Here is a 14,748-nt window from a genome sequence, read left to right as displayed (position 1 = left end):
ATAGGACCCATAGGGACACCATAGGACCCATAGGGACCCTGATAGAACCTGTGGGGTCACCATGACCACCGAGATCCCCTTCAAGGTCACCCCACAAAAGAGACCCCAAAAAAGTCACCCAGAATGGCCCCAAAATGGGCCCTGCCCCATAGATCCCATAGGGATCCCCATAGGACGCCCATAGGACCCCCATAGGACCCCCATAGTGCAGCCATGGGGTCACCATGACCACCGAGATCCCCTTCAAGGTCACCCCACAAAAACACCCCAAAAAAGTCACCCAGAATGGCCCCAAAATGGGCCCTGCCCCATAGATCCCATAGGGATCCCATAGGACCCTTAGGGACACCATAGGACCCATAGGGACCCTGATAGAACCTATGGGGTCACCATGACCACCAAGATCCCCTTCAAGGTCACCCCACAAACAGACCCCAAAACATCACCCAGAATGGGCCCTGCCCCATAGATCCCATAGGGACACCATAGAACCCATAGGGACCCCATAGGACCCCATAGTGCAGCCATAGGGACCCCCAGAGAACCTGTGGGGTCACCATGACCACCGAGATCCCCTTCAAGGTCACCCCACAAAAAGACCCCAAAAAAATCACCCAAAGGACCCCAAAATGGGCCCTGCCCCATAGATCCCATAGGGACCCCATAGGACCCATAGGGACCCTGATAGAACCTATGGGGTCACCATGACCACCGAGATCCCCTTCAAGGTCACCCCACAAAAAGACCCCAAAAAAGTCACCCAAAATGGGCCCTGCCCCATAGATCCCATAGGGACCCCATAGGACCCCCATAGGACCCCCATAGGACCCATAGGGACCCACATAGGGACCCCCAGAGAACCTGTGGGGTCACCATGACCACCGAGATCCCCTTCAAGGTCACCCCACAAAAAGACCCCAAAACATCACCCAGAATGGCCCCAAAATGGGCCCTGCCCCATAGATCCCATAGGGATCCCATAGGACGCCCATAGGGACCCCCATAGGACCCCCATAAAACCCCCATAGTGCAGCCATGGGGTCACCATGACCACCGAGATCCCCTTCAAGGTCACCCCCACAAAAACACCTCAAAAAAGTCACCCAAAGGACCCCAAAATGGGCCCTGCCCCATAGATCCCATAGGGACCCCATAGGACCCATAGGGACCCCATAGGACCCATAGGGACCCCCATAGGACCCATAAGGACCCTGATAGAACCTATGGGGTCACCATGACCACCGAGATCCCCTTCAAGGTCACCCCACAAAAAGCCCCCAAAAAAGTCACCCAGAATGGCCCCAAAATGGGCCTGCCCCATAGACCCCATAGGGACACCATAGAACTCATAGGGACCCCATAGGACCCATAGGGACCCCATAGGACCCATAGGGACCCCCATAAAACCCCCCATAGTGCAGCCATGGGGGTCACCATGACCACCGAGATCCCCTTCAAGGTCACCCCACAAAAACACCCCAAAAAAGTCACCCAGAATGGCCCCAAAATGGGCCCTGCCCCATAGATCCCATAGGGACCCCGTAGGACCCATAGGACCCCATAGGACCCATAGGGACCCCATAGGACCCCCATAGTGCAGCCATGGGGTCACCATGACCACCGAGATCCCCTTCAAGGTCACCCCACAAAAAAAAACCCCAAAACATCACCCAGAATGGCCTCAAAATGGGCCCTGCCCCATAGATCCCATAGGGATCCCATAGGACGCCCATAGGGACCCCCATAGGACCCCCATAAAACCCCCATAGTGCAGCCATGGGGTCACCATGACCACCGAGATCCCCTTCAAGGTCACCCCACAAAAACACCTCAAAAAAGTCACCCAAAGGACCCCAAAATGGGCCCTGCCCCATAGATCCCATAGGGACCCCATAGGACCCATAGGGACCCCCATAGGACCCATAGGGACCTCATAGGATAGGGATCCCCATAGGGACCCCCATAGAATGTATGGGGTCACCATAACCACAGAGATCCCCTTCAAGGTCACCCCCCCACCCCCAAAAAAACAACCCAAAAAATCACTCAAATGACCCCAAAATGGCCCCCGCCCCATAGATCCCATAGGGACCCCATAGGACCCATAGGGACCCCATAGGACCCCCGTGAGACCCCCATAGAACCCATAGGGACCCTATAGGGACCCCCAAAGTGCACCCATAGGGTCACTGAGATCCCACAGACCCCATCGACCCCACTGGCCCCATTGACCCCATTGACCCCACTGATCCCCATGACCCTAATGTCCCCACTGACCCCATTGAGTCCAATGACCCCCAATGTCCCCACTGACCCCAATGCCCCTAATGTCCCTGTTGACCCCAACGACCCCATTGACCCCACTGACCCCATTGACCCAATGACCCCCAATGTCTGCACTGACCCCACTGACCCCAATGTCCCCCATTGACCCCACTGATCCCATTAACCCCCACTGACCCCACTGACCCCAATGTCCCCACTGACCCCAATGGCCCCATTGACCCCACTGACCCCAATGTCCCCACTGACCCCATTGACCCCACTGACCACATTGACCCCACTGATCCCATTAACCCCCACTGACCCCACTGACCCCTATGTCCCCACTGACCCCAATGGCCCCATTGACCCCACTGACCGCAGTGTCCCCACTGACCCCCCTGACCCCAATGTCCCCACTGACCCCACTGATCCCATTAACCCCCACTGACCCCACTGACCCCGCTGTCCCCATTGACCCCACTGATCCCATTAACCCCCACTGACCCCACTGACCCCAATGTCCCCATTGACCCCAATGTCCCCACTGACCCCATTAACCTCCACTGACCCCACTGACCCCAATGTCCCCACTGACCCCACTGATCCCATTAACCCCACTGACCCCACTGACCCCTATGTCCCCACTGACCCCACTGATCCCATTAACCCCCACTGACCCCACTGACCCCAATGTCCCCACTGACCCCAATGGCCCCATTGACCCCAATGATCCCATTAACCCCCACTGACCCCAATGGCCCCACTGACCCCACTGACCCCAATGTCCCCACTGACTCCACTGACCCCAATGTCCCCATTGACCCCACTGATCCCATTAACCCCCACTGACCCCACTGACCCCAGTGTCCCCACTGACCCCAATGTCCCCATTGATTCCATTGACCCCACTGTCTCCATTGACCCCAATGTCCTCATTGACCCCATTGACCCCACTGACCCCATTGACCCCGCTGACCCCAATGTCCCCACTGACCCCACTGACCCCTATGTCCCCACTGACCCCACTGATCCCATTAACCCCCACTGACCCCACTGAGTCCAATGACCCCCAATGTCTGCACTGACCCCACTGACCCCAATGGCCCCATTGACCCCGCTGACCCCAATGTCCCCACTGATCCCACTGACCCCAATGGCCCCATTGACCCCACTGACCCCAATGGCCCCACTGACCCCACTGACCCCAATGTCCCCATTGACCCCACTGATCCCATTAACCCCCACTGACCCCACTGACCCCAGTGTCCCCATTGACCCCAATGTCCCCATTGATTTCACTGACCCCACTGTCTCCATTGACCCCAATGTCCTCATTGACCCCATTGACCCCACTGACCCCATTGACCCAATGACCCCCAATGTCTGCACTGACCCCACTGACCCCAATGGCCCCATTGACCCCGCTGACCCCAATGTCCCCACTGACCCCATTAACCTCCACTGACCCCACTGACCCCAATGTCCCCACTGACCCCATTAACCTCCACTGACCCCACTGACCCCAATGTCCCCACTGACCCCACTGATCCCATTAACCCCCACTGACCCCACTGACCCCTATGTCCCCACTGACCCCACTGATCCCATTAACCCCCACTGACCCCACTGACCCCAATGTCCCCACTGACCCCAATGGCCCCATTGACCCCACTGATCCCATTAACCCCCACTGACCCCAATGGCCCCACTGACCCCACTGACCCAATGTCCCCACTGACTCCACTGACCCCAATGTCCCCATTGACCCCACTGATCCCATTAACCCCCACTGACCCCACTGACCCCAGTGTCCCCACTGACCCCAATGTCCCCATTGATTCCATTGACCCCACTGTCTCCATTGACCCCAATGTCCTCATTGACCCCATTGACCCCACTGACCCCATTGACCCCGCTGACCCCAATGTCCCCACTGACCCCACTGACCCCTATGTCCCCACTGACCCCACTGATCCCATTAACCCCCACTGACCCCACTGAGTCCAATGACCCCCAATGTCTGCACTGACCCCACTGACCCCAATGGCCCCATTGACCCCGCTGACCCCAATGTCCCCACTGATCCCACTGACCCCAATGGCCCCATTGACCCCACTGACCCCAATGGCCCCACTGACCCCACTGACCCCAATGTCCCCATTGACCCCACTGATCCCATTAACCCCCACTGACCCCACTGACCCCAGTGTCCCCATTGACCCCAATGTCCCCACTGACCCCATTGACCCCGCTGACCCCAATGTCCCCACTGACCCCACTGACCCCAATGTCCCCATTGACCCCACTGATCCCATTAACCCCCACTGACCCCACTGACCCCAGTGTCCCCATTGACCCCAATGTCCCCACTGACCCCATTGACCCCGCTGACCCCAATGTCCCCACTGACCCCACTGACCCCTATGTCCCCACTGACCCCACTGATCCCATTAACCCCCACTGACCCCACTGAGTCCAATGACCCCCAATGTCTGCACTGACCCCACTGACCCCAATGCCCCCACTGACCCCATTGACCCCACTGATCCCATTAACCCCCACTGACCCCACTGCCCCCAATGTCCACGTCACTCACACTGACCCCAATGTCCCCATTGACCCCACTGACCCCACTGACCCCAATGACCCCATTGATCTCCATGCCCCTAATGTCCCCAATGACCCGACTGACCCCATTGACCCCGCTGACCCCAATGACCCCATTGACCCCCATGCCCCTAATGTCTCCACTGACCCCATTGACCCCGCTGACCCCAATGACCCCAATGACCCCCATGCCCCTAATGTCCCCAATGACCCCATTGACCCCAATGGCCCCATTGACCCCACTGACCCCATTGACCCCGCTGACCCCACTGACCCCATTGACCCCGCTGACCCCATTGACCCCACTGACCCCACAACCCCGTGACCCAGGAGGTGATTGAGGCCATTGCCGAGAGCGCCTTCAAGACGTCCCCATATCCCGTCATCCTGTCCTTCGAGAACCACGTGGACTCGTGAGCGCCCCAAATACCCCAAACCCACCCCAAAACCTCACCCCGACCCCCCCACACACCCCCAGTGTCCCCATACAGACCCCAATGTGACCCCAGTGTCCCCATACAGACCCCAATGTGACCCCCGTGTCCCCATACAGACCCCAATGTGACCCCAGTGTCCCCATACAGACCCCAATGCTCCATAGAGACCCCAGTGCCCCACAGAGACCCCAGTGTGTTCCCATAAAGACCCCATTGCCCCATAGAGACCCCATTGACCCCATTGGCCCCAATGACCCCATTCCCCCATGATACCATTGCCCCCAATGACCCCTCCATGACCCCATTGCCCCCATGACCCCCATTGCCCCCCATCCCCCCCATGACCCCAATTGACCCCATCCCCCCCATGACCTCATTGACTCCCATTGACCCCCATCCCCCCATTGGCCCCCCATTGACCCCCATTGACCCCCCCCATGACCCCATTGCCCCAATTGACCCCCACCCCCCCATGACCCCAATTGACCCCCATTCCCCCATGACCCCCATTGCCCCCCATCCCCCCCATGACCCCAATTGTCCCCCATCCTCCCCATGACCCCATTGATCCCCACCCCCCCCGTGACCCCATTAATCCCCATCCCTCCCATTACCCCCATTGACCCTCATGACCCCACTGACCCCCATTGACCCCCATTCCTCTCATTGACCCCCAATCCCCCATGACCCCAATTGACCCCTATTGACCCCCATTCCCCCCATTCCCCCATTGCCCCCCATCCTCCTCATGACCCCAATTGACCTCCATGACCCCATTGACTCCCATTGACCCCCATCCCCCCATTGACCCCCATTCCCCTCATTGACCCCCATCCCCCCCATGACCCCAATTGACCCCCATCCTCCCCATGACCCCACTGACCCCCATTAACCCCCATTCCCCTCATTCCCTTATTGCCCCCCGTTGACCCCTGTTCACCCATTGCCCCCCATCCTCCTGACCCCAATTGACCCCCATGACCCCATTGACCTGCATTGACCCCATCCCCCCACTGACCCCCATTCCCCTTATTGACCCCCAATCCCCCATAACCCCAATTGACCCCCACTGACCCCCATCCCCCCACTGACCCCCATTCCCCCATGACCCCAATTGACCCCCGTCCTCCCCATGACCCCATTGATCCCCACCCCCCCCTGTGACCCCATTAATCCCCATCCACCCCATTGCCCCCCATTGCCCCTCATCCCCCCTATTACCCGCATTGCCCCCCATTGCCCCACTGACTCCGTTGCGCCCCCTGGTGGCAGAGCGAAGCAGCAAGCCAAGATGGCGGATTACTGCCGCTCCACCTTTGGGGAGGCGCTGCTGCTGCAGCCGCTGGACAAATATCCGGTGAGCCTGAGGGGTCGTCGGGGTCACTGGGGTCACTGGGGGCATTGGGGTTGTAGGGGTCATTGGGGTATGGAGTCACTGGGGGTCATTGGGGTCATTGGGATTTGGGGGTGTTGGGGTTTGGGGTCATTGGGGGTCATTGGGGTCATTGGGATTTGGGGGCATTGGGGTTTGGGGTCATTGGGGGTCATTGCGGTCATTGGGATTTGGGGGCATTGGGGTTTGGGGTCATTGGGGGTCATTGGGGTCATTGGGATTTGGGGGCATTGGGGTTTGGGGTCATTGGGGGTCATTGGGGTCATGGGGGTTCATGGGGGTCTTGGGGTCATTGGGATTTGGGGTCATTGGGATTTGGGGGGCATAGGGGTTCGGGGTCATTGGGGTCATTGGGATCATTGGGGTTTGGGGTCATTGGGGTCATTGGGGTCATTGGGGGCCATTGGGGTCATTGGGATTTGGGGGCATTGGGGTTTGGGGTCATTGGGGGTCATTGCGGTCATTGGGATTTGGGGGCATTGGGGTTTGGGGTCATTGGGGGTCATTGGGGTCATTGGGATTTGGGGGCATTGGGGTTTGGGGTCATTGGGGGTCATTGGGGTCATGGGGGTTCATGGGGGTCTTGGGGGTCATTGGGATTTAGGGTCATTGGGATTTGGGGGGCATAGGGGTTCGGGGTCATCGGGGTCATTGGGATCATTGGGGATTGGGGTCATTGGGGTCATTGGGGTTGGGGGTCATTGGAGGTCATTGGGATCATTGGGGTTTGGGGTCATTGGGGTCATTGGGGATTGGAGGCATTTGGGTCATTGGGGTCATTGGGGGTCATTGGGGTCATTGGGGGTCATTGGAGTTATTGGGGGTCATTGGGGTTTGGGGTCATTGGGGTTCATTGGGGGTCATTGGGGGTCATTGGGTGTCATTGGGGGTCATTGGGGTTGGGGGTCACTGGGGTTTGGGGGCATTTGGGGTCATTGGGGTCATTGGGGGTCATTGGGGTTGGGAGTCATTGGGGGTCACTGGGGTTTGGGGCCATTTGGGGTCATTGGGGTTTGGGGTCATTGGGGTCATTGGGGGTCCTTGGGGTCCTTGGGGTCACTGGGGGTCACTGGGGTTTGGGGCCATTTGGGGTCCTTGGGGTCCTTGGGGTCCTTGGGGTCATTGGGGATCACTGGGGTTTGGGGCCATTTGGGGTCATTGGGGTTGGGGGTCACTGGGGGTCACTGGGGTATGGGGCCATTTGGGGTCATTGGGGTTTGGGGTCCTTGGGGTCATTGGGGATCACTGGGGTTTGGGGCCATTTGGGGTCATTGGGGTTTGGGGTCCTTGGGGTCATTGGGGATCACTGGGGTTTGGGGCCATTTGGGGTCACTGGGGTTTGGGGTCCTTGGGGTCATTGGGGATCACTGGGGTTTGGGGCCATTTGGGGTCACTGAGGTTTGGGGTCATTGGGGTCATTGGGGGTCATTGGGGTTGGGGGTCACTGGGGGTCACTGGGGTTTGGGGCCATTTGGGGTCCTTGGGGTCCTTGGGGTCGTTGGGGTCACTGGGGATCACTGGGGTTTGGGGCCATTTGGGGTCACTGGGCTTTGGGTTCCTCGTGGGGATTTGGGGTGGCTGCAGATCGGTGCCACGACCGGGGATTTGGGTTGGGGGCGGCGCCCGGCGATGTTTTGGGCTCGGCGGGGCTCCTTCGGGCTCCTTCGGGCTCCTTCGGGTTCCGTCGGCCGTTTCCGACCCTCCCCGCTCAGCTGCAGCCCGGCGTCCCGCTGCCGAGCCCCGAGGAGCTGCGCGGACGGATCCTCATCAAGAACAAAAAGCGGCGACCGCGACCGCAATCCGGAGCGCCGCCCCCCCCCCGCCGCCGGCGGAGCCTCCGCCGACAGCGCCCCCCAGCGGCGGCGGCCCAATGAGCCCGGCCACAGCGACGGTACGGCAGCGCCCCATAACCTCACAACCCCATAACCTGTAACCCCATAACCTGTGACCCCATAACCTCACAACCCCATAACCTGTGACCCCATAACCCTGTGACCCCATAACCTCACAACCCCATAACCTGTGACCCCATAACCCTGTGACCCCATAACCTCACAACCCCATAACCTGTGACCCCATAACCCTGTGACCCCATAACCTCACAACCCCATAACCTGTGACCCCATAACCCTGTGACCCCATAACCTCACAACCCCATAACCTGTGAGCCCATAACTTCACAACCCCATAATCTGTGACCCCATAACCTGTGACCCCATAACCTCACAACCCCATAACCTGTGACCCCATAACCTGTGACCCCATAACCCTGTGACCCCATGACCTGTAACCCTATAACCTGTAACCCTATAACCTGTAAAGCTGTAACTCCATAACCTCATAACCTCATAACCCCATATCTGACCCCATAACCCCATACCTGACCCCATAACCCCATAGCTGACCCCATAACCCCATATAACCCCATAACCCCATACCTGACCCCATAAACCCATAACCCGATACCTGACCCCATAGCTGACCCCACAACCCCATAGCTGACCCCATAGCTGCCCCCATAACCCCATACCTGACCCCATAAACCTATAACCCAATACCTGACCCCATACCTGACCCCATAGCCCCATAACTGACCCCATACCTGACCCCATAACCCCATAGCTGACCCCATAACCCCATAGGTGGCCCCGTAACCCCATAGCTGACCCCACAACCCCATACCTGACCCCATAGCTGACCCCACAACCCCATAGCTGACCCCATAACCCCATAGCTGACCCCACAACCCCATACCTGACCCCATAGCTGACCCCATAACCCCATAGCTGACCCCACAACCCCATAGCTGACCCCATAACCCCATAGCTGAACTCATAACCCCATAGCTGACCCCACAACCCCATAGCTGACCCCATAACCCCATAGCTGACCCCACAACCCCATACCTGACCCCATAGCTGACCCCATACCTGACCCCATAGCCCCATACCTGACCCCATATAACCCCATACCTGCCCCCATAACCCCATACCTGACCCCATAAACCCATAACCCGATACCTGACCCCATACCTGACCCCATAACCCCATACCTGACCCCACAACCCCATAGCTGACCCCACAACCCCATAGCTGACCCCATAACCCCATAGCTGACCCCATAACCCCATTCCTGACCCCATAACCCCATTCCTGACCCCATAACCCTACAGACCCCCCCGACGCTGCGCCGCCCCCCCCGACCCCAAATGGAGACGAACGACCCCAAAAGCTGGGAGAACCCCGAAAGTCCATCGGTGAGCTGTGGGGTCACGGGGTCACATATGGGGTTATGGGGTCAGGTATGGGGTTATGGGGTCAGCTATAGGGTTATGGGGTCAGGTATGGGGTTATGGGGGCAGGTATGAGGTTATATGGGGTTATGGGGTTTGCGGGGGGTTATGGGGTCATATGGGGTTATGGGGTCACACGGGGGTTATGGGGTCACATGGGGGGGTTATGGGGTGATGGGGTTATGGGATCATGGGGGGGTTATGGGGTCGGATATGGGGTTATGGGGTCACACCGGGGGGTCATGGGGTTATATGGGGTTATGGGGTCAGGTATGGGGTTATGGGGTCAGGTATGAGGTTATGGGGTCACATGGGGGGGTTATGGGGTTATATGGGGTTACGGGGTCAGGTATGGGGTTATGGGGTCATATGGGGTTATGGGGTCATATTGGGGTTATGGGGTCACACCGGGGGGTTATGGGATTATATGGGGTTCTGGGGTCAGGTATGGGGTTATGGGGTCATATGGGGTTATGGGGTCACACGGGGGGGTTTTTGGGTCACACAGGGGGGTTATGGGGTCAGGTATGGGGTTGTGGGGTCAGGTATGGGGTTATATGGGGTTACGGGGTCAGGTATGGGATTATGGGGTCATATGGGGTTATGGGGTCATATTGGGGTTATGGGGTCACATGGGGGGGTTATGGGGTCACATGGGGGGGTTATGGGGTGATGGGGTTATGGGATCATGGGGGGGGTTATGGGGTCAGCTATGGGGTTATGGGGTCACACCGGGGGGTTATGGGATTATATGGGGTTATGGGGTCCGGTATGGGGTTATGGGATCAGGTATGGGGTTATGGGGTCACATGGGGGGGTTATGGGGTTATATGGGGTTATGGGGTCAGGTATGGGGTTATGGGGGCAGGTATGAGATTATATGGGGTTATGGGGTTTGCAGGGGGTTATGGGGTCAGGTATGGGGTTGTGGGGTCAGGTATGAGGTTATATGGGGTTATGGGGTCCGGTATGGGGTTATGGGATCAGGTATGGGGTTATGGGGTCATATTGGGCTTATGGGGTCACACGGGGGGGTTTTTGGGTCACACAGGGGGGTTATGGGGTCAGGTATGGGGTTGAGGGGTCAGGTATGGGGTTATATGGGGTTACGGGGTCAGGTATGGGATTATGGGGTCATATGGGGTTATGGGGTCACACCGGGGGTTATGGGGTCACATGGGGCTTTTGGGGTCACATGGGGGGGTTATGGGGTGATGGGGTTATGGGATCATGGGGGGGTTATGGGGTCAGGTATTGGGTTATGGGGTCACACCGGGGGGTTATATGGGGTTATGGGGTCATATGGGGTTATGGGGTCACACGGGGGGGTTATGGGGTCACACGGGGGGGCTATGGGGTCATGGGGGGGTTATGAGGTCATGTAGGGGGGTTATGGGGTCATGGGGGGGTTATGGGGTGACACGGGGGGTTATGGGGTGATGGGGGGGGTTATGGGGTCATGGGGGGGTTATGGGGTCATGGGGGGTTATGGGGTCGTATAGGGGGATAATGGGGTCATGGGGGGGTTATGGGGTCATGGGGGGGTTATGGGGTCGTATAGGGGGGTTATGGGGTCGTATAGGGGGGTTATAGGGTGATGGGGGGTTATGGGGTCATGGGGGGGTTATGGGGTGATGGGGGGTTATGGGGTCATGGGGGGGTTATGGGGTCGTATAGGGGGGTTATGGGGTGATGGGGGTGTTATGGGGTCGTATAGGGGGGTTATGGGGTCGTATAGGGGGGTTATGGGGTGATGGGGGGTTATGGGGTCATGGGGGGGTTATGGGGTCGTATAGGGGGGTTATGGGGTGATGGGGGGTTATGGGGTCATGGGGGGGTTATGGGGTCGTATAGGGGGGTTATGGGGTGATGGGGGTGTTATGGGGTCGTATAGGGGGGTTATGGGGTCATGGGGGGGTTATGGGGTCGTATAGGGGGGTTATGGGGTCATGGGGGGGTTATGGGGTCGTATAGGGGGGTTATGGGGTCATGGGGGGGTTATGGGGTCATGGGGGGGTTATGGGGTCGTATAGGGGGGTTATGGGGTCATGGGGGGGTTATGGGGTCGTATAGGGGGGTTATGGGGTGATGGGGGGGTTATGGGGTCGTATAGGGGGGTTATGGGGTCATGGGGGGCTATGGGGTGACACGGGGGGTTATGGGGTGATGGGGGGGGTTATGGGGTCGTATAGGGGGGTTATGGGGTCATGGGGGGGTTATGGGGTCATGGGGGGGATTTGGGGTCACACGGGGGAGTTATGGGATCATATGGGGTTATAGGGTCACATGGGGAGTTATAAGGCTGATATGGGGTTATGGGGTCACACGGGGGTTATGGGGTGATGGGGGGGGTTATGGGGTCGTATAGGGGGGTTATGGGGTGATGGGGGGTTATGGGGTCATGGGGGGGTTATGGGGTCGTATAGGGGGGTTATGGGGTCATGGGGGGTTATGGGGTCATGGGGGGGTTATGGGGTCATGGGGGGGTTATGGGGTCGTATAGGGGGGTTATGGGGTGATGGGGGGTTATGGGGTCATGGGGGGGTTATGGGGTCGTATAGGGGGGTTATGGGGTCATGGGGGGTTATGGGGTCATGGGGGGGTTATGGGGTGATGGGGGGGGTTACGGGGTCGTATAGGGGGGTTATGGGGTCATGGGGGGTTATGGGGTCACATGGGGGGGTTATGGGGTCATGGGGTCACATGGGGGGGTTATGGGGTCATGGGGGGGTTATGGGGTGACACGGGGGGTTATGGGGTGATGGGGGGGGTTATGGGGTCGTATAGGGGGGTTATGGGGTCATGGGGGGGTTATGGGGTCATGGGGGGGATTTGGGGTCACACGGGGGAGTTATGGGATCATATGGGGTTATAGGGTCACATGGGGAGTTATAAGGCTGATATGGGGTTATGGGGTCACACGGGGGTTATGGGGTGATGGGGGGGGTTATGGGGTCGTATAGGGGGGTTCTGGGGTCATGGGGGGGTTATGGGGTCACATGGGGTCATGGGGTCACATGGGGGGGTTATGGGGTCATGGGGGGGGTTATGGGGTTATGAGGGGTTATGGGGTCACATGGTGGGGTTATGGGGTTATGAGGGGTTATGGGGTCACATGGGGGGGTTATGGGGTCACATGGGGGGTTATGGGGTCACAGAGGGGGGGTCCCTAAAATCTTTTGGGGTCGCCCCCAGACCGCGAGGCTGAGAGCGAGGAGGAGGAGGAGGACGACCCCGAAATGAGGAAACCAACGGGGGAGGAGGTGGCTGGGGGGGGATCTGTGGGGTTTGGGGTCCTGGGGGGTTTGGGGTCCTATGGGGTTTTTGGGGTCCTATGGGGTTTGGGGTCCTGGGGGGTTTGGGGTCCTATGGGGTTTTTTATGGGGTCCTATGGGGGTTTTGTGGGGTCCTGGGGGGTTTTTGTGGGGTCCTATGGGGTTTTTTATGGGGTCCTGGGGGGGTTTGGGGTCCTATGGGGTTTTTTGTGGGGTCCTGGGGGGTTTGGGGTCCTATGGGGTTTTTGTGGGGTCCTATGGGGTTTTTGTGGGGTCCTGGGGGGTTTGGGGTCCTATGGGGTTTTTGGGGTCCTGGGGGTTTTTTTGTGGGGTCCTGGGGGGGTTTTTGTGGGGTCCTATGGGGTTTTTGGGGTCCTATGGGGTTTTTTGTGGGGTCCTGGGGGGGTTTGGGGTCCTATGGGGTTTTCTGTGGGGTCCTATGGGGTTTTTTATGGGGTTTGGGGTCCTATGGGGTTTTTTATGGGGTTTGGGGGCCAATGGGGTTTTTTGTGGGGTCCTATGGGGTTTTTGGGGTCCTATGGGGTTTTTTGTGGGGTCCTATGGGGTTTTTGGGGTCCTATGGGGGTTTTTGTGGGGTCCTATGGGGTTTTTGGGGTCCTATGGGGGTTTTTGTGGGGTCCTATGGGGTTTTTGGGGTCCTATGGGGGTTTTTGTGGGGTCCTATGGGGTTTTTGGGGTCCTATGGGTTTTTTTGTGGGGTCCTATGGGGTGTTGGGGTCCTATGGGGTTTTTTGTGGGGTCCTATGGGGGTTTTGTGGGGTTCTATGGGGGTTTTGGGGTCCTGGGGGTTTTGTGGGGTCCTGGGGTTTTTTTTGTGGGGTCCTGGGGGGTTTGGGGTCCTATGGGGTTTTTGTGGGGTCCCGGGGGGTTTGGGGTCCTGTGGGGTTTTTTGTGGGGTCCTATCGGGTGTTGGGGTCCTATGGGGTTTTTGTGGGGTCCTGGGGGGTTTGGGGTCCTATGGGGTTTTTGTGGGGTCCTGGGGGTTTTTTGTGGGGTCCTGGGGGGTTTTGGGGTCCTATGAGGTTTTCTGTGGGGTCCTATGGGGTTTTTTGTGGGGTCCTGGGGGGTTTTGGGGTCCTATGGGGTTTTTTGGGGGTCCTGGGGGGTTTTGGGGTCCTATGGGGTTTTTGTGGGGTCCTGGGGGGTTTGGGGTCCTATGGGGTTTTTTTTGGGGTCCTATGGGTTTTTTTGTGGGGTCCTATGGGGTTTTTTGTGGGGTCCTGGGGGGTTTTGGGGTCCTATGGGGTTTTTTGGGGGTCCTGGGGGGTTTTGGGGTCCTATGGGGTTTTTTGTGGGGTCCTGGGGGTTTTGGGGTCCTATGGGGTTTTTTGTGGGGTCCTGGGGGTTTTTTGTGGGGTCCTGAGGGGTTTTGGGGTCCTGGGGGGTTTTGTGGGGTCCTGGGGGGTTTGGGGTCCTATGGTTTTTTTTTGGGGGTCCTATGGGGTTTTTTGTGGGGTC

General features: G+C 58.5%; 1 protein-coding gene across 21 annotated transcripts in view; it reads left to right on the top strand.

Annotated features, from left to right (window-relative positions):
- The window catches only part of LOC125687798 (1-phosphatidylinositol 4,5-bisphosphate phosphodiesterase beta-3-like), a 28,561-nt gene continuing 13,813 nt past the window's right edge, over nucleotides 1-14,748 (top strand). For 2 of the 21 annotated variants that reach the window (XM_048933073.1, XM_048933078.1), the window contains exons 1-6: nucleotides 7-85; nucleotides 5,203-5,285; nucleotides 6,582-6,666; nucleotides 8,415-8,593; nucleotides 9,875-9,958; nucleotides 13,190-13,257. In XM_048933073.1, coding sequence (XP_048789030.1) covers nucleotides 13,234-13,257 — 24 coding nt within the window. In that variant the 5' untranslated portion in view covers nucleotides 7-85; nucleotides 5,203-5,285; nucleotides 6,582-6,666; ... (1 more) ...; nucleotides 9,875-9,958; nucleotides 13,190-13,233. The other 19 variants (XM_048933068.1, XM_048933075.1, XM_048933071.1 and 16 more) reach the window with 16 other exon arrangements.

The sequence above is a fragment of the Lagopus muta genome, unplaced genomic scaffold (assembly GCF_023343835.1).
Source record: "Lagopus muta isolate bLagMut1 unplaced genomic scaffold, bLagMut1 primary scaffold_221, whole genome shotgun sequence".
In the NCBI taxonomy this organism is placed as follows: domain Eukaryota; kingdom Metazoa; phylum Chordata; class Aves; order Galliformes; family Phasianidae; genus Lagopus; species Lagopus muta.
The sequence above is the reverse complement of the archived record's forward strand: the minus strand, read 5'-3'. Positions and strand labels throughout refer to the sequence as shown.